This window comes from Monodon monoceros, unplaced genomic scaffold, assembly GCF_005190385.1.
Source record: "Monodon monoceros isolate NGI ecotype Baffin Bay Population unplaced genomic scaffold, NGI_Narwhal_1 Super_Scaffold_21, whole genome shotgun sequence".
Taxonomy (NCBI): Eukaryota; Metazoa; Chordata; class Mammalia; order Artiodactyla; family Monodontidae; genus Monodon; species Monodon monoceros.
In genome coordinates, this window is record NW_021703778.1 from 108907634 (window position 1) to 108926949 (window position 19316).

The 19316-nt window shown below is 36.7% G+C and overlaps 1 protein-coding gene across 4 annotated transcripts in view; it reads left to right on the forward strand.

Moving 5' to 3' along the window:
- Positions 1-19316, forward strand: part of AKAP6 (A-kinase anchoring protein 6) — a 598070-nt gene that overhangs the window by 503748 nt on the left and 75006 nt on the right. For all 4 annotated transcript variants that reach the window (XM_029238347.1, XM_029238344.1, XM_029238345.1 and 1 more), the window contains 2 exons: positions 1121-1267; positions 4306-4530. In XM_029238347.1, the coding sequence (XP_029094180.1) occupies positions 1121-1267; positions 4306-4530 (372 nt within the window). The remainder of the gene's footprint in view (positions 1-1120; positions 1268-4305; positions 4531-19316) is intronic.

Below are 19316 nucleotides of genomic sequence, written 5' to 3' on the forward strand. Positions count from 1 at the left end.
TGCTTGGGCATGTTTTGAATGTGCTGATTTCCTACTTTGCCCAGACAAAAGCATTTCTTATTAGATCTGGTAAGGTGCTCATCTTAGCTCAGTTAGGACAATGGTGTATTATTACCAAGGACCCCAGTAACCTAACTTTTATGCATTGAAGAAAGAAGTTTAGGGATTGCCAGTATACATTTGGAAATGTGCTAAAGTTGTAAAATATGTTTAATACTCTAACCAGAATCCAGTTTTTCTATTCAGAGTTGTTTTTAGGTGCATATTTAAAAAATACATCCACAGTCAATTATAGTTGTCCTATAATATAGGACTTTCTAACTATGAAGTTATCCAGATAGAGTTATTTGAAGAGAATCACCCTAGTTAACTGTCACATTAAATAGCACTTATTATCGCCAGCAAAACATCCTTTAGGAGACACCCACTTGGCAGTTTGTTAGAATACAATGTATATTGCGGGAAGAGAGTTCTGTAATCGGTTGTGATGTTTGGGACATTTTACAGCAATCAATAAGGAAGTGTAGATTTGTAACCATTCTCAAAACACTGTTCTTTTGTTTTTTCCTCTCTATATGTACCTCTTCTCCAAGCCCACACAGAATTTTTAAGTAAAAGAAAAATGAAAAAAAAAAGTTATCAGAATTTAGGGGACTTATAGGATAAGGAGGAAGTTACACACTTTTTAGGGATCATTTTATTTGTACCACTCTGAGACTAGTCCTTTGGGAGGCAGAGATGAGTGATGGGCAGTACTCTGGAGCCAAATGTTGGCCAAAACTAATTTTGATATTAAATCCCTCTAGACCAGGTATGTTCCTATTTGGAGTATTTTAAGATAAAGATCAAATGTGTGTGCAAACTTTAGTTAGGAAAGACATAAATCGTAGTCTACTAAATGGAATACCTTGGATGTTTGTGTATATGTGAGAAATTTGTATATTTTTAACTGTTTTCAGCAATTTTTCTCAACTACTCAAGTTTCTTAGTTTAGCCTCCCCATTAATTTTATTGGAAACACAAACTTTTAACACCCATGAACCTCACTAACTCTGTGCTCAGAGATTTTCTAAGAACACCTCTTTCCCTGACGGTATCTATTTTTCTCTTCCCGTTTTAGCGATACAGTGTGGAAATGTCCATCAGGGGCCTGAAAAAGACGGAGCTGCTTAGTAAGGTTGAAGCTTTGAAGAAAGGTGGCGTTTTACTACCAAATGATCTCCTTGAAAAAGTGGATTCAATTAATGAAAAATGGGAACTGCTTGGGGTATTTGCATTTTTATTACTGTTTGTAGGTTATGTGTACATTTTTTGTGAAGCGCCCTGTCTGATTTCTAATTTGAGGCACAAATATCTCTCTCTTTCAATTCACTACCTACATTTCAAACAAGCTATTCATGCTATTATGGGGGAAAAACACAGCTTTTCCTCTTCTGTTGATTTTTTTTTTTTTTTTTACTCTGAACTTGTCTTCTCTCAGATTTTTAATAATTTTGGTTCTTTAATACGTAAAAAAGTAAGTAAAATATGCCATGTATTATGGGCATGCACCAAGTCAACTATAATACAGTATATCCTGATATACACTGACTGTCATGCTTGAATGAATGTTAATAGAATTTATTCTGAAGGTACATGTTAGAGACATCCACTGTTTAACTATTTACTGTACCCTTCAGATGAAAAGTGGAGTTGTCACTATAGCTTTCAAGTCACACTAAAGCCACAAAAACAAAGATGCAAACTTGACCCAAATCTGAATTGCAGCCTCTGTTTTGTGCCTCAATTTCCAGCTCACTTTTAACAAAAGCCAAAAAAAAAAAAAAAAAGTTTCATGTAATTCATTTCACGCAATGATGGGCTGGGTCTCAGCCAAAGACTGAGATGCAAGAATCTGGCAAAAAGGCAATATAGAGATTCTGTTACCCAGAGACCAGGATGGCACTGTGCAGGAGACAGTACTGCCCTTTTGTAGGAAGACAGCTGAGAGAGAGAGGTTAAACTGTATTTTTTCATCAACTTCTCTCCTAAATTGCCTTCACTTCAAATCAAGGGTAAGCTAAATTTGTCAATTACTTAAATGATTAATTATAACAGCTAAGTATGGGTGGTGTCAGTTATGGAGCATGATTTTGCATGCCTTCCCTTTCCTGCCTTTTAATTTTTAAAGAAATAATACTCCAAAAATATTTTGAATAAAAAGCTCTCCATGTACCTTGATGACTTGGAGGAATGCCAGTGTTCAGTTTATGCCATGCTTAATCTAGGTGATTAAAAAACTGCAAGTTTAAATCCTTGCTTTCTCATTTAAATTCACCACACTCTGCAATCCTGCAAAGTAACTTAAAACGTTAAAAGTTTTTACTCTGACCTATTGTTACATTACTTTTCAATAGTAATTAATGGCTTTCATTTTATAATATGGTGATTTAAATCAGAACCTACTAAATTCTACAGAATTCATTGATCTCATACAGGAGAAATGCGGTTAGTGTCTGACATTCTAAAAGACTGTTTACTAAATAGATGAGAGCAGCAACTTTATATGCTTGATAGATAAAGCGATAGTCTGCCTATGCTGTATTTTCACATATCTATTTCTAATTTGATAAATAATTAACAATAATCTTTTTGGAAAATTGTTTGAAGTATGTCATGTATATAGCTCCCTAAACAAAAATTTTAAATCAAGATAACATTAAAAAAAGAAACAGAATATTTAGCTATCCTTTATGAGCCAGATACCTTAAAAATGGTTGTCATTTTAACAAAAATATCATTCGAATGCAGCACGCAGAGTTTTGTAATGATTTCTGGGGAGAGAAGGGTGCTGGGAAGATTTTAACAAAACCTGTGCTACACTACCACCACCAGGCATACTGCTTTAATTGGCATGATTACATTTTAATTGGCATGAAAAAAATTTAAAGACAAGGATTTTAACTTCTAACAATAGTAAAATAGAGGGATATGGTTTTTAATATTACTTTCATCTAAGGTGAACAGTGTGGAATGGAAATACATTAGAATGAAATGTCAGTGGTGCGTACAGTTTAATCTGTGAAATTTTGTCCCCTGTGCTGCATATTACTCTGTCTCAATTGCATATTAAACAGCCCTATCAAGGCAGGCATTGGCATCTGCTGTGCTGACACAAATTGTGAATTAAATGAAATTGATGTCCTCTGTCGTATATTTATGAAGATGGACCATTCTCTGAAGTATTCTGTTTATGAAGAATTTATGATTGCAAACTGTTCCAGAACAAAAAAGTGGCAATAAATTCTTTTTTGTGACCCTACCCTCCAAGGGCATTGATTTCACCTCCTGCTGCTACTTTTGTTACAACATGAAAACAATAGCTAAATCTGGATTCCACTGAGGGTCTTCAAATTATCAATATTTGCACCATGAAAATACAAGGGTGTTGCCACGAAAGGCGATTTTTCTCCTAAAGATACTATTTACGGAACACTACACAGCAGATGAATGTTTGTTGACTTAATTTTATTTGTGTTTTAAAGCCTATTTTTGTAGCTTTAATTCATCATTATAGATTAACTCGTCCTGATTCTCCAGAGTGTTTTCCACCAAAAAAAAAAAAAAAAAAAAAGCCTTTCCTGACTGTACCTTCGTGCCATAGTGGTTCATCTAAGCAGGCTTCTAGCATAGTGGATTGGGGCTTATTTTAACACATATTTTAGAAAGTCTAGCATCCACAAATGCAAAGTGGGAAGAACTGAAGGGTTGAACAATTTCTAGGTCAGGTAAAATCAACAGCACCAAGGAGGCTACCCCTTCTTAACAGTCCTGTGTCATAAGGTTTAGGGAATTGTACCTCACAAAACAAAACAAAAAAAAAGGAATTTAATTCTCCACGCACAGTCTACTCTTGGCCTCTTTAGTGTATTGATTAAACTCAAACTTCTATCTCCTGAAAATTTTTTGCAGAGAATTTTTACTGTAAACTCCTGTCCTGAGAATTGAAATGAGTTTTTATCAGTGACCATGGTGAACTTTTGGGTCAAAGCTCCTTTCTGTTAGAGGAAATTAGAAGGGAATGACGTCTTCGTAAGCCTCTGGTGGTAGTCAGAACAACATCCATGGCTCGAGAATCGAATCCTAAATGGAACATTGAGCTAATCTGAACTGAATGTCAGTTGTGAGGTGGGAGATGCAGCAGACACCTTCCAGGTGGCTCTTGTCACCAGCCAAACTGTGATACGTATTTGGTACCTACGCTAATCAATGTTTTTGTTTTTTGCTGTTGGTGTTTTTGTTTTTGTTTTTAATCTGATGCATTAGAAAACCCTAGGAGAGAAGATCCAGGACACAATGGCAGGGCACAGTGGGTCGGGTGCACGTGACCTGCTCTCTCCTGAAAGCGGAAGCCTGGTAAGGCAGCTGGAGGTCAGGATCAAAGAACTGAAAGGGTGGCTAAGAGATACAGAGCTTTTCATCTTCAATTCCTGTCTGAGACAAGAAAAGGAAGGAACAATGAATGCTGAGAAACAACTGCAATACTTTAAGGTAATAAAAAACAATCAAAGTTTATAAAAAGCTTTCTTTATGGTAGGGATAAAATATTTATCAAGTACGTAAAGTATTATACCCATGTATCTATGTATCACTGTGCTCTTAAACGTTTCCTTGAATTTATAGGCACCCTCCACATTTCTTATATGCCAGCGTCTGTGTGTGTATAAAGATGAACATTAAGCGTATCAAATACACATTGTATAGGGGAAATCTCTGCTGCTTGTGTGTTTTGTGCAACGCCTGTTGAAGGAGGGCTTTGATAAATTAAAAGCAGACCAGCAAACACTAAAGATTACTGAGGACTTTGAAAGGCAGACCTAAATGTTCTATAAATAATGTGGCTAAAAATACTTCCATAAATTGATATGATAAAAACACATGATTTAAGATAAGACCATTAATGCTAACAAAAGGAAACATAATTTTTACACATGAAAGAATCAACTATTTATGGAAGGAAGAAATAAAGTAAAACTGTTTCCTACATTAGAGGCATTTTCCACTCTAGAAAAATGTCAAACTTAGCCACATGGCTGTGTACATGTTCGTTGTATGTCCATGAAGAAGACGTGTTCCCTTCGTTTGTTCCCATGGTTTACACAATATCTATTCAAAAGCAGTTTAAAGTTGAAATCTTTGTTCTCATTGGCCACACTGGCCTGTACTGCTTGAACCCTCCTGTAACTGCAGTGATTATTCGAACTCTGGCTGGTGCCAGCCTAAGGCTTTGGGGTTGCAAACATGAATTTGCTGGCTTAACAGGTCTGAAAGAGGAGAAAGGGGAAAATCAAGAAGGAAAGAACTTCTTGAGACCAAGCAACTATTTCTTCTCAAAGCCTTCTAGGACCAGGTTTTAGTCATCTCACATTCTGCTCCGCAGTCTTCCAGCAATCTACATATCAGAGAATGTAGTCACATGTAGTTCACCTTCCCTCTGCCAGACAGACAGGCCCCCCTTGCTCACCTGCATAACCCAAGAGGAGGCCCCCTCCAAGGTAAGACCACAGTACTTCTCAGTAAACTGTCTGCATTACACATCTACACATTGCTTTACTTGAACTCCTTGTCTGCCACTGAGTTGAAGTTAAAACCAGAAGTTAAAAAGTCTCTTGCCAAGGCAAATGGGTTTCACTATCTAAAATCTAACATCCAGATGATTTGTTACTTGACCTCCGCTTGTTTCATTCTAACCCCCCATTGCAGGGAGATGGAGTCTTCAGATATTTCCCTCTGTGTTGTTTGAACTTAACAGGTACCATATAAAACATCCCGGTCATCAGTAGGCTAGATGTTGTGAAATTTATTTTCTCTCTATAGTATCTATATTGCAGCTTTAGTGAACTGGTTAATGGCCCCAGTCAGTTGTGTGACCTTGGTCATGTTTCTTGTATGATCCCTGGTGCCTCAGTTTCTTCATCTATAAAATGGGATGCTGGTAATATTTATCTTATGCGGTTATGAGTTCATACATGTAAATCATTATTTCTACTTTTTGTAATGGTGCATTCATAAAGGATAGAAATCTCAACATTATAAGCCCAAAGATGTTACATAATAATTGGGTGCTGCCAAATGACACTAGTTTTATGCTTTAGGCTTATACAGTGTCATCAACATTATCTTCAGCTAGGTCCTTGTAACAAATTTAAAAGAGATTAAGAGACACAGAGAGAGACAGAGAGAAATCTCTAGGCTTCCAAATCATTGAATAATTCCTAAGAGTTCTAGTCATTTGCTAACAAATACTTTGTAGCCACTAGGGAATATTCACTACCCCTAATTCATTATTTACCATGTGCATCTTAGTGCCTGAAAATAATCATAGAATTTTTCTTTCAAAAGTACCAGAGATTATCACATGCTTTTTGCTCTTTTATTTCTTCAAAGCATGTTTATGTTTTCAGTATCACCATTCATTAAACTCACTACATTTATGCCCGACTCTTATTTATTTAGCTATTTTTAAAATAAGATAATAAATAGACTTTCCTACTCCAAAGAACAGGCAGGATCTTGATGGTGATGTATACCTCATCATGTGTTTTTCCCAGCCCTATTCCATCCCCTGCTATCCTTACCTAAGATAATCACGATCCTGAATCCCATGTTCTTTATTTCCTTGCTTTCCTCTAGTAAGAAAGAATATTTTGAATTTTAGTTGTTTTTAAACTTATTAAAAGGTAATCATGCTGTATGTTATCTTTTAGGACTTCTTTTTCATTTAACATTATAATGCCAAGATTCATTCATCTCATTGAATATGGCTGTAATTCACTTACTTTGACATTGTGTAATATTCCTTTGTGAGTATATACATATAAAGCTAACAGCAACTTATGAGGTTGGTATTAGGATCCCAATTTTGCAGATATGGAAACAGGCACATGGAGGTTAAGTTTTGTGTGTCCAAGGCCACATATAATGAGTGGTAGAATTAGGTTTTAAATCCAGAACTGTCTGACTCTAAAGCCCATTCTCTGAACTACTGTGCAAAATTGGTCTTTATTGGTATTTACTGGATACCCTCACATGCCAGGTGACTCAATGGGAAGAGCAGGACAGAACTAAATATCATTGTTTCTTTGTGGAAGGTTTATTAGTCACAATCTTCAGCAATTTAGCCAGAATAGCAAATGGCTGTAGCTATTAAAGATCTGGGGAGGTGAAAATATTTGTGTTTTCATTTTACATTTTTGTACAGTATCAGTGTAAATTTCTTTGCCACGTGTCACTTTTTATTTTATTATTTTATTTTTTTTGACATCTTTATTGGAGTATAATTGCTTTACAGTGGTGTGTTATGTGTCACTTTTTAAATTGAAACTTTTAAAACTTTTTGAGAATATGGAGCCCTGATGATTTTTCTGTATGACCTGAAACTCTAGTCCCTTCTAAAGTTTTGACCTTGAGGAGTTTGATTGGATAAGCTAAGTGGATCTAGCATGACAGCACTTTTTTTTTTTTTTTTTAAAGAAAGCTTTCTGTGTGTCAGTTGGAGTAAACGTCTTTCCTAGCCAGAATTATAAATATTTCTGAGCTGTTTACTCTTTAGTGCTCAGTATATTAGTTAAGTGTTCTGTATATTACCACACTCATTGGAAGAATGAAACCAAACGTTTGTAACAGAATAATATTGTAATATAATGTTTAAAACCTGTCAAAAATCATAATTGGTAATAGGCATATGCAGAATAAAAACTTTTTACTTACCACAAATCCAGAAAACAGATAACCTCTGCCTTTCTAAGTGATAAAACCACTCAAATAAGAGAGTTATTAAAGAACCTTTATGTGTCAGAAACTCTTTGCCATGTTCTGCCTCTTCTTGTGGGTTCCCAAATGTCTTCTGCTGTCATTGGTCACACAGAACACAGAAGACAGGCTTTATCCACAGGGTTTAGTTTTATGATTCTCCATTCTCTAAAATCTGAGGCTTTTCACAGAATGAATTTCTTTATATGACACCCAGAGTAATGATAGCTAAGCCACAGTGCACTACCCAGGAGAACAGGGAGGGAGGGTGCTGCGTATAAAAAGGAAAATCTGTCGCTTTATAGACACAACTGTTTCCTTCTCAGAGTTTGGTCTGGGATGAGAGAAAGGATCAGGATCTTAAGTTTTCAGAAAAAGAGAAAAAGCAATTGTGGAAAATATTGATAAATGTGGGATTAGACATGAGGCAAAATTCTACCTAAGAAAGAGTTAAAGCCCAGGATGGGAGAAACACGAAGGTGTGAACCTAAAAGCCCTGGGACAGAAATGCAAAAGTGTCCAAGAGTGAACACACCATGACAACAAAACTCAGAGAGCACATCAGAGATTTAATGAGGCCAGCTGGCAAAGGGCCCCTTAGAGCTGTGTACGGGCAGCTTCAATGCCATTGGCTGGAAAGCTTTACTTTTTAATGATGATCCTTCAGAGAGAAAAGAAAATAATTACTTAATCATATGTTCCCTGTATCCCATAACAAAATTCATTATTCTGAAGACTCAAATTGGGGAGAAATTATCGGTTACCAGCTAAAGGAGACTGCGGCACTGGACTGGGCCCAGAACCAGCCTGGGAAGGACAAGTTTAGACCAGCCAAGAGGCTCTGTCATAAGAAGAATGAATGGGATAGATTTGGTAACCTTCACAATGACTAATGTCCCAAATTTGCTTACCAATTTAAATTTGACCAAGCACTGATTGGTTCAAAATGACAGAGTAGAAGGACGTGCACTCACTCCCTCTTGTGAGAGCACTGGAATCACAACAAACTGATGAACAATCATTGACAGGAAGACACTGGAACTCACCAAAAAAATTACCCCACATCCGAAGACAACGGAGGAGTCTCAATGAGATGATAGGAGTGGCGCAATCACGATAAAATCAAACCCCATAACCGCTAGGTGGGTGACTCACAAACTGGAGAACAATTATACCACAGAAGTCCACCCACTGGAGTGAAGGTTCTGAGCCCCACACCAGGCTTCCCAATCTGGGGGCCCGGCAACAGAAGGGGGAATTCCCAGAGAATCAGACTTTGAAGGCTAGTGGGATTTGATTGCAGGACTTCAAAAGGACTGGGGGAAACAGAGACTCCACTCTTGGAGGGCACACACAAAGTGTGTGCGCATTGAGACCCAGGGGAAGGAGCAGCAACCCCCCCAGGAGACTGAGCCAGGCCTACCTGCTAGTGTTGGAGGGTCTCCTGCAGAGGTGGGGGGTGGCTGTGGCTCACCGTGGGGGCAAGGACACTGGCAATAGGAGTTCTGGGAAGTACTCCTTGGCGTGAGCCCTCCTGGAGTCCACCATTAGCCTCACCAAAGAGCCTGTAGCCTCCAGTGCTGGGTCGCCTCAGGCCAAATAACCAACAGGGAGGGAACTCAGTGCCACCCATCAGCAAACAAGCAGATTAAAGTTTTACTGAGCTCTGCCCACCAGAGCAACACCCAGCTCTACCCACCACCAGTCCCTCCCATCCGGAAGTTTGCACAAACTTTTTAGATAGCTTCATCCACCAGAGAGCAGACAGCAAAAGCAAGAAGAACTTTGTTCCTGCAGCCTGTATAATGAAAACCACATTCACAGAAAGACAGACAAAATGAAAAGGCAGAGGACTATGTACCAGATGAAGGAACAAGACAAAACCCAAGAAAAACAACTAAATGAAGTGGAGACAGGCAAACTTCCAGAAAAAGAATTCAGAATAATGATAGTGAAGATGATCCAGGACCTCAGAAAAACAATGGAGGCAAAGATTGAGAAGATGCAAGAAATGTTTAACAAAGACCTGGAAGAATTAAAGAACAAACAAACAGAGATGAACAATACAATAACTGAAATGAAAAATACACTAGAAGGAATCAATAGCAGAATAACTGAGGCAGAAGAACAGATAAGTGACCTGGAAGACAGAATGGTGCAATTCACTGCCATGGAACAGAATAAAGAAAAAAGAATAAAAAGAAATGAAGACAGCCTAAGAGACCTCTGGAGCAACATTAAACGAACCAACATTCGCATTATAGGGGTCCCAGAAGGAGAAGAGAGAGCGAAAGAACCCAAGAAAATATTTGAAGAGATTATAATCAAAAACTTCCCTAACATGGGAAAGGAAATAGCCACCCAAGTCCAGGAAACGCAGAGAGTCCCAGGCAGGATAAACCCAAGGACAAACATGCCGAGACACACAGTAATCAAATTGACAAAAAAAAAAAAAAGACAAAGAAAAATTATTAAAAGCAACAAGGGAAAAATGACAAAGAACATACAACGGAACTCCCATAAGGTTAACAGCTGATTCCTCAGCAGAAACTCTACAAGCCAGAAAGGAGTGGCATGATATATTTAAAGTGATGCAAAGGAAGAACCTACAACCAAGATTATTCTACCCAGCCAGGATCTTATTCAGATTCGACGGAGAAATCAAAAGCTTTACAGACAAGCAAAAGCTAAGAGAACTCAGCACCACCAAACCAGCTCTACAGAAAATGCTAAAGGAACTTCTCTAAGTGGGAAACACAAGAGAAGAAAAGGACCTACAAAAACAAACCCAAAACAATTAAGAAAATGGTAATGGGAACATACATATCGACAATTACCTTAAATGTGAATGGACTAAATGCTCCAACCAAAAGACACAGGCTCGCTAAATGGATACAAACACAAGATCCATATGTATGCTGTCTACAAGAGACCTACTTCAGACCTAGGGACACATACAGACTGAAAGTGAGGGGATGGGAAAAGATAATCCATGCAAACGGAAATCAAAAGAAAGCTGGAGTAGCAATACTCATATCAGATAAAATAGACTTTAAAATAAAAAATGTTACAAGAGACAAGGAAGGACACTACATAATGATCAAGGGCTAAATCCAAGAAGAAGACATAACAATTATAAATATAGGCACCCAACATAGGAACACCTCAATACATAAGGCAACTGCTAACAGTTATAAGAGAGGAAATTGACAGTAACACAATAATAGTGAGGGACTTTAACACCTCACTTACACCAATGGACAGATCATCCAGACAGAAAATTAATAAGGAAACAGAAGCTTTAAATGACATGATAGACCAGATAGATTTAATTGATATTTATAGGAAATTCCATCCGAAAACAGCAGATTACACTTTCTTCTCATATGCACACAGAACATTCTCCAGGATAGATCACATCATGGGTCACAAATCAAGCCTTGGTAAATTTAAGAAAATTGAAATCATATCAAGCATCTTTTCTGACCCCAACGCTATGAAATTGGATATCAATTACAGGGCAAAATACATAAAAAACACAAATGCATGGAAGCTAAACAATACGTTACTAAATAACCAAGCGATCACTGAAGAAATCAAAGAGGAAATCAAAAAATACCTAGAGACCAATAACAATGAATAGATGATGATCCAAAGCCTATGGGATGCAGCAAAAGCAGTTCTAAGAGGGAAGTTTATAGCAATACAATCCTACCTCAAGAAACAAGAAAAATCTCAAATAAACAATCTAACCTTACACCTAAAGGAACTAGAGAAAGAAGAACAAACAAAACCCAAAGTTAGTAGAAGGAAAGAAATCATAAAGACCAGATCAGAAATAAATGAAATAGAAACAAAGAAAACAATAGCAAAGATCAATAAAAGTAAAAGTTGGTTCTTTGAGAAGATAAACAAAATTGATAAACCTTTAGCCCGACTCTTCAAGAAAAAGAGGGAGAGGACTCAAATCAATAATATTAGAAATGAAAAAGAAGAAGTAACAACAGGCACTGCAGAAATACAAAGCATCATAAGAGACTACTACAAGCAACTCCATGCCAATAAAATGGACAACCTGGAAGAAATGGACAAATTCTTAGAAAGGTATAACCTTCCAAGACTGAACCAAGAAGAAATAGAAAATATGAACAGACCATTCACAAGTAATGAAATGGAAACTGTGATTTAAAATGTTCCAACAAACAAAAGTCCAGGACCAGATGGCTTCACAGGTGAATTCTATCAAACATTTAGAGAAGAGCTAACACCGATCCTTCTCAAACTCTTCCAAAAATTGCAGAGGAAGGAACACTCCCAGACTCATTCTATGAGGCCACCAGCACCCTGATACCAAAACCAGACAAAGATACTACAAAAAAAGAAAATTACAGACCAATATCACTGATGAATATAAATGCAAAAATCCTCAACAAAATACTAGCAAACAGAATCCAACAACACATTAAAAGGATCATACGTCATAATCAAGTGGGATTTACCCCAGGGATGCAAGGATTCTTCAGTATACACAAATCAATCAATGTGATCCACCATATTAACAAATTGAAGAATAAAAACCATGTGATCATCTCAGTAGATGCAGAAAAAGCTTTTGGCAAAATTCAACAGCGATTTATGAGAAAAACTCTCCAGGAAGTGGGCATAGAGGGAACCTACCTCAACATAATAAAGGCCATATATGACACACCCACAGCCAACATCATTCTCAATGGCGAAAAACTGAAAAAATTTCCTTTATGAACAAGACAAGGGTGTCCACTCTCGCCATGATTATTCAACATAGTTTTGGAAGTCCTAGCCATGGCAATCAGAGAAGAAAAAGAAATAAAAGGAATACAAACTGGAAAAGAAGAAGTGAAACTGTCACAGTTTGCAGATGACATGATACTATACATAGATAATGCTAAAGATGCCACCAGAAAACTACTAGAGCTAATCAATGAATTCGGTGAACTAGCAGGAAACAAAATTAATGCACAGAAATCTCTTGCATTCCTATACACTAACAATGAAAGATCAGAAAGAGAAATTAAGGAAACAATCCCATGCACCATTACAAGAAAAAGAATAAAATACCTAGGTATAAACCTACCTAAGGAGGTAAAGGACCTGTACCCAGAAAACGATGAGACACTGATAAAAGAAATCAAAGATGACAGAAACAGATGGAGAGATATACCATGTTCTTGCATTGAAAGAATCAATATTGTGAAATTGAATATATAACCCAAAGCAATTTACAGATTCATTGCAATCCCTATCAAATTACCAATGGCATTTTTTTACAGAACTGGGACAAAAAATCTTAAAATTTGTATGGAGACATGAAAGACCCTGAATAGCGAAAGGAATCTTGAGGGAAAAAAACAGAGATGGAGGAATCAGACTTCCTGACTTTAGACTGTACTACAAAGCTACAGTAATCAAGACAATATGGTACTGACACAAAAACAGAAATATAGATTAGTGGAACAGGATAGAGAGCCCAGAGATAAACCCACACACCTATGGTCAACTAATCTATGACAAAGGAGGCAAGGATATACAATGGAGAAAAGACAGTCTCTTCAATAAGTGGTGCTGGCAAAACTGGACAGCTACATGTAAAAGAATGAAATTAGAACACTTCCTAACACCATACACAAAAATAAACTCAAAATGGATTAAAGACCTAAATGTAAACCGCACACTATACAACTCTTAGAGGAAAACATAGGAAGAACAAACACTCTTTGACATAAATCACAGCAAGATCTTTTTTGACCCACCTCCTAGAGTAATGGAAATAAAAACAAATGGGACCTAATGAAACTAAGAGCTTTTGCACAGCAAAGGAAACCATAAACAAGATGAAAAGACAACACTCAGAATGGGAGAAAATATTTGCAAATGAATTCAATGGACAAAGGATTCATCTCTAAAATATATAAACAGCACTTGCAGCTCAATATTTAAAAAATAAACAATCCAATCAAAAATTGGGCAGAAGACCTAAATAGACATTTATCCAAAGACATACAGATGGCGAAGAGGCACATGAAAAGCTTCTCAACATCACTAATTAGTAGAAAAATACAAATCAAAACTCCAATGGGGTATCACCTCACACCGGTCAGAATGGGCATAATCAGAAAATCTACAAACAACAAATACCGGAGAGGGTGTGGAGAAAAGGGAACCCTCCTGTACTGTTGGTGGGAATGTAAATTCATACAGCCACTATGGAGAACAGTATGGAGGTTCCTTCAAAAACTAAAAATAGAATTACCATATGACCCAGCAATCCCACTACTGGGCATATACCCAGAGAAAACCATAATTCAAAAGGACACATGCATCCCAATGTTCATTGCAGCACTATTTACAATAGCCAGGTCATGGAAACAACCTAAATGCCCATCAACAGATGAATGGATAGAGAAGATGTGGTATATATATACAATGTAATATTACTCAGCCATAAAAAGGAATGAAATTGGGTCATTTGTAGACACATGGATGGACCAAGAGACGGTTATACAGAGTGAAGTAAATCAGAAAAAGAAAAACAAATATCATATATTAATGCATATATGTGAAATCTAGAAAAATGGTACAGATGAACCAGTTAGCAAGGCAGAAATAGAGCCACAGATGTGGCTATGGACAAACTATGGACACCAAGGGGGGAAAGCGGGGGGTGGGGCATGGGAATGAATTGGGAGATTGGGGTTGACATATATGCATTAATATGTATAAAATAGATAACTAGTAAGAACCTGCTATATTTAAAAAAATTAAATTAAAAAAAAAAGGAATTTGACCAAGCACTTTTATGCATGTTATTATATTTAAACCTTACCCTAATTATATAAGTTGAAAATTGTGGTCACCTTCTTATGTGTGTTTTTATTTATTTTCATGAATGAAGAACTTGAGATATGGAAAGTTAATGTGACTTGTTTGAATTCGCACAGCAACCAGCAGCAGAGACAAAGCAAAAGCCGTGGTCTTTGGGTTCAAATTTTAGTATTCTCCCATTCTGTCATTTGCTGACCCTTCGGTAAACATTGAAACCTTGTTTTACTCTAAATCAAGGGTTGGCAAACATTTTCTATAAAAAGCAGGTAATATAATCTCTGTCGCAGTTATTCAGCTCTGCTGTTATAGTGTAAAAGCAGCCATAGAGAATATGTAAATGAATAAATATTGTGTGTTTAATAAAACTTATTTACAAAACTATTTACAAGAGCTGGCAGTGGCTAGCAGACCTTAGTTTTCTGACCCTGCTCTAGATTACAAAAATTATCATAAACATGGGAATGGGTACCATCTGCATCTCCTTTAAGGAAAGGAGGCCACTCAATAATTGCATTAGGAGGAAGAAAACATTCTTTTAATAATTGTAATAGTGACAACCAGTATTTATTGAGTGCTCATTAGATGTGAGTCACAGGTTCTAAGTTTCTCCATTCACTTATTTAATCCTCATCACCATCTTGAGGCAGCTGGTTTATTATCCCCTACTTATGGATGAGAAAACTGAGGCAGGGAAAATTGAAGTTAATGAAGTTCATACAGTTAATAAGTGATAGAGCCAATAGTCAGGCCTAGAAAGTCTTTCAGAATCTGCCGCTACTTTGTAGACTCAGTAGTCCTTGGGTCAAAGATCTATTTTCTGGAAAAAGAAAAAGATGTTAACTCATAACTTACTCTATTGTTCCTCATCCCTTTTCTGATTCCTTGGATAGCCATCTAGAGGATGTTAGGTTGTAACCTCATCAGGAGCTTCCCAGATATAACCTGAAACCAACCGCCACAAACAGAGGGCAGGAAGAGACTGAAGAAAGAGGCAGACCACTCCAGATTGGTAGGTGGCAGGTTTAATAGGAAAGGGAACTTAGGAGGCTTGTCATGGGCAGCCACAAGACAAGAAATTTCCCCACCTCCAGAATCTTAAATGTTTATATAGAGGCCTGAACTGGGTTCAGTCATGTACACAGTCCAGATAGTCTCACCACCACACTGTTATCTCAAGGCTGTATCCTTGGGGCAGCTTCTGAGGGCAGGGAAGGCAAGCAGCACACACATTCCGAGGACAGGGGAGGAGAAGAGGAGTTCAGTTGCCCGGGTTCAGCTTGCAGGTCAAACGATAGTCATGTCTTCTTGATGACCACCACCCTGCCTCAATAGAGGAAGTCAGCAAGTCAATGTTTTAAACCTTGGACATTAAAAATTTTAGAGTAGAGTCTTTAACAGGATTTCAAATTAACTATGAGGTATGCAGCATTACTAAGTAATTACTCTGAAAGGGAATATCGCTGATGTCCTTTTACAAAATAGATAAATAAAAGAGCTAAACACAGTTCACATGCTTTAAGAAGTATCTTCCCAAATCTCACTGTGTAATTTCCAGAAATAAAAATAGAACCAATCTAGCCAAGACATTTAGAGGGAATTTCCCATGTCCACTATAATCAATCTCAAATGGCACCATAAATAATCACATGTCCTATGTCCTTCAAAACCCGCATTTTTAAGGAGATAAGGTTGAAAGACAGAAGAGAATATGTTGGAAGTTTTGAGATTTGAGAGAGGAGGCCATGGTTCCTACAGGTCCAGGATCATCTCTGCTGCTGTGTCCTGGAGCCATACAAACTTGGTAATGATGCTGCTGGCAAAGCTGCAAACAAAGAATTACAGTAATTCAATCTGGCTGTAACAAAAGCGTGTAAAATGCTTTCAAAATCAACAGATAACAGACAGGATTTAATCCTTTCTATGTGTCTTAAATACATTTTTTTAAAAAGCTATTATATTAGCCATGTATGTTCATCAAAAAGTAAGTACTGAAATCAGCTTTTATTAGATATTTTCCCCACTGTATATAAAAAAATCCATTGCCTAACACTACTTTGGAAGTAATTTTGAGTAATTGGATACAATATAGAGCTGCCTTGTAAAGAAAAAAACATTGGCTAGGTTAAGGTTGAAATTCAAAGATAGATTTAAATAAATGTTATTCACACTACCATCTGGGGGTAGTGGGAAGACCCACAGGAAATTTTTATAGGCAATCCCATTGTAAGCCTTCTAAAGTAAAAGAAAATGGAGTAACAAAGACCTAATTCTTTCTGAGTACACCTTTTTCTAGAAGATGCTGAATGATTCCTGAAGTGGAGCAATCTGCCCCTGAATTGAGGATTCATAGAGGTAGCCATATACTCATGTCATATGTGTCGTTTGTATTACTGCTCTCAGGTAAACCAGATTCATGGAAGTTAAAGGCTGCACTGCTAATCTAGAAAGATGACAGAGAGATGTCACCCATCCTTACTTCACTGCTGCCTCAAAAACCAGACAGAACTGCATTTAGGCTCTGAAACCACAGTGATGAATATTTCTATTCTTACTTGATTTCTTAACATTATTTAAATGTTATTTTAATTGATAATAAACTCAAATTATGAAGAAACTGGGAGCACAGAATTTCAAAGATGTCTCCATGCTCTTCATGTAGATAAGATTGAAGCAGTGAATCTGATCCACCATAATGTAGAAGCTTAAGCCTGTGGGTTCAAGACGCATGAGTTTATCCTGTCTCTACCTATTTCTAATCCATGATTTTTCTTAAAGCCCCAGGTTTCTCATCATAAATATAGACATAGTAATAACACTTACCTCATAGAGTGGCTATGAGTATTAAATGAGATAATATATATGAAAGCTCCTTAAAATGGAGCCTACCTAGTGAGAACTCAGCATTATAATGCTATCAGCATTATAATTACTATAGCATAAGCTTGTCCTTTTTAAAAAGCATTTATTTGTAATACAGTAGCGCAAATGGATAAAGTAAATGGTAAATAGTAATCAGGGAAAATTCCATGGGTTTCAATTACTTCAGGATTAGTTGTAGGATCTTTAAGAACTGAATTATCTGTTAGTTGGATCATTGGCCTATTACTGCCTAGGTCAGACCACAAGAGAATTGTTTTCCTCTCAAGACTAGAAAAAAAGGAGATAGTCAGTAGACCTCCTAAGTTTGCCCTTTGACCTGTGGACTGGACAGCTTTTCTGGGGTGCAGAAAACTAGGTCCCAGATTATCAAAGGTGGGTCTCCACATTAGGCTGCTTTACAGCTTTTGAGCAAGGTGGTAACACTTGGAGGACATTTTCTTCCCCACTTTCTGTCTCCCTGACTCTCTTTTGTAAACACCCCTTTATAGCTTCATCATATTTCTCACAGATTATTGCTCTATACAGATACACGTATACCACACACACACACACACACACACACACACACACACGCACACACACACAAAATTAGACCTTAAATTAAGGCAAACCTTTTTTTTCAGTGTTCATATTGAATTGTCAGTCATTTTTCTGTAATTTTACCACATCATTCTTTTATATTTAACCAGTTAATGGTATTTATTGAATATCTCTCACTAGGTTCTGTTAGTTGGCAACATTATGGTCTAGGATTTTCCTCTGTGTAATCTCAGCAAATAGTTTCTCTTCTCTTTGCCTGATACTTTTTATTTGTAAATTTAGACTCTTGGATTGAAAGAATTCAACTCTAGCATTCTGTGATTCTGTACTAGCCATCTTTTTCTATCAGTAAATTTATTCAATTGTAGATGCCGTTTAATTCCTCTAAACAATACTTTTGGTTTGGCACAAAATTTCTGGTATATAATCAACTTTATATGCCAGGATTCATGTTTACTTCATTGAAAATGATGCTTCAGAAGGACAAAGGCATCTTTTGAACCAAAGTTGCAATGTTGTTGCCTTTGGCACCATGATAGCTTTCTCTTTATACCCATTTCCTTTCTAACATTATAGTGTCTTTATAATTTGAATAGAGATGTTGTATAAAATGTAAATGAAAAGGTCTTCCTAGTTATGAATTTCAGTCAGGATGGTGGCACAGGTAACATGTTTTGTTTCATCAGGACTTGGTTGATTTAAAAGTAGAAAGAAATAATGCCAGTTAATTATTGGTGCAGCTAATTATTATTATTTTATTAATATAATCACATTCTTTCTCATACTTTCAATAGTTTCTTTTGACATTTGCATTTATTTTATAAGAATATGAAAAATAATTCAGAATTAATTCTTTATACATTTTTTATTCCTCAACATAATTTTTTATACCATGGTTTTCCATTTTAAAAAATTATTCTTAGTACTGACTATTGGATTGTCTTCTAATAATTTTTATAGAAAAAGTACTTTCCTGGTATATTCTCCAAACCATTGCATGTCTGAAAATGTATTTTTCTTGACCTCACATATAAACAATAGCTTGCTGAACAGAAAACTTTGTTATGGGGAGTATAACCTTTTGCCATCAAAACTGCTAATGATTCTTTTGGCATTTGGAGATGCCAAAAAAGGAGAAGTCTAATTTTTGTTGCCACATAGAACTTTATTTTTCATTTGTGTGTGACTGGGTGTTGGTCTCTTTATTTCTTTTGCTGGGAACTTGGTGAGTCCTAATTGATTTT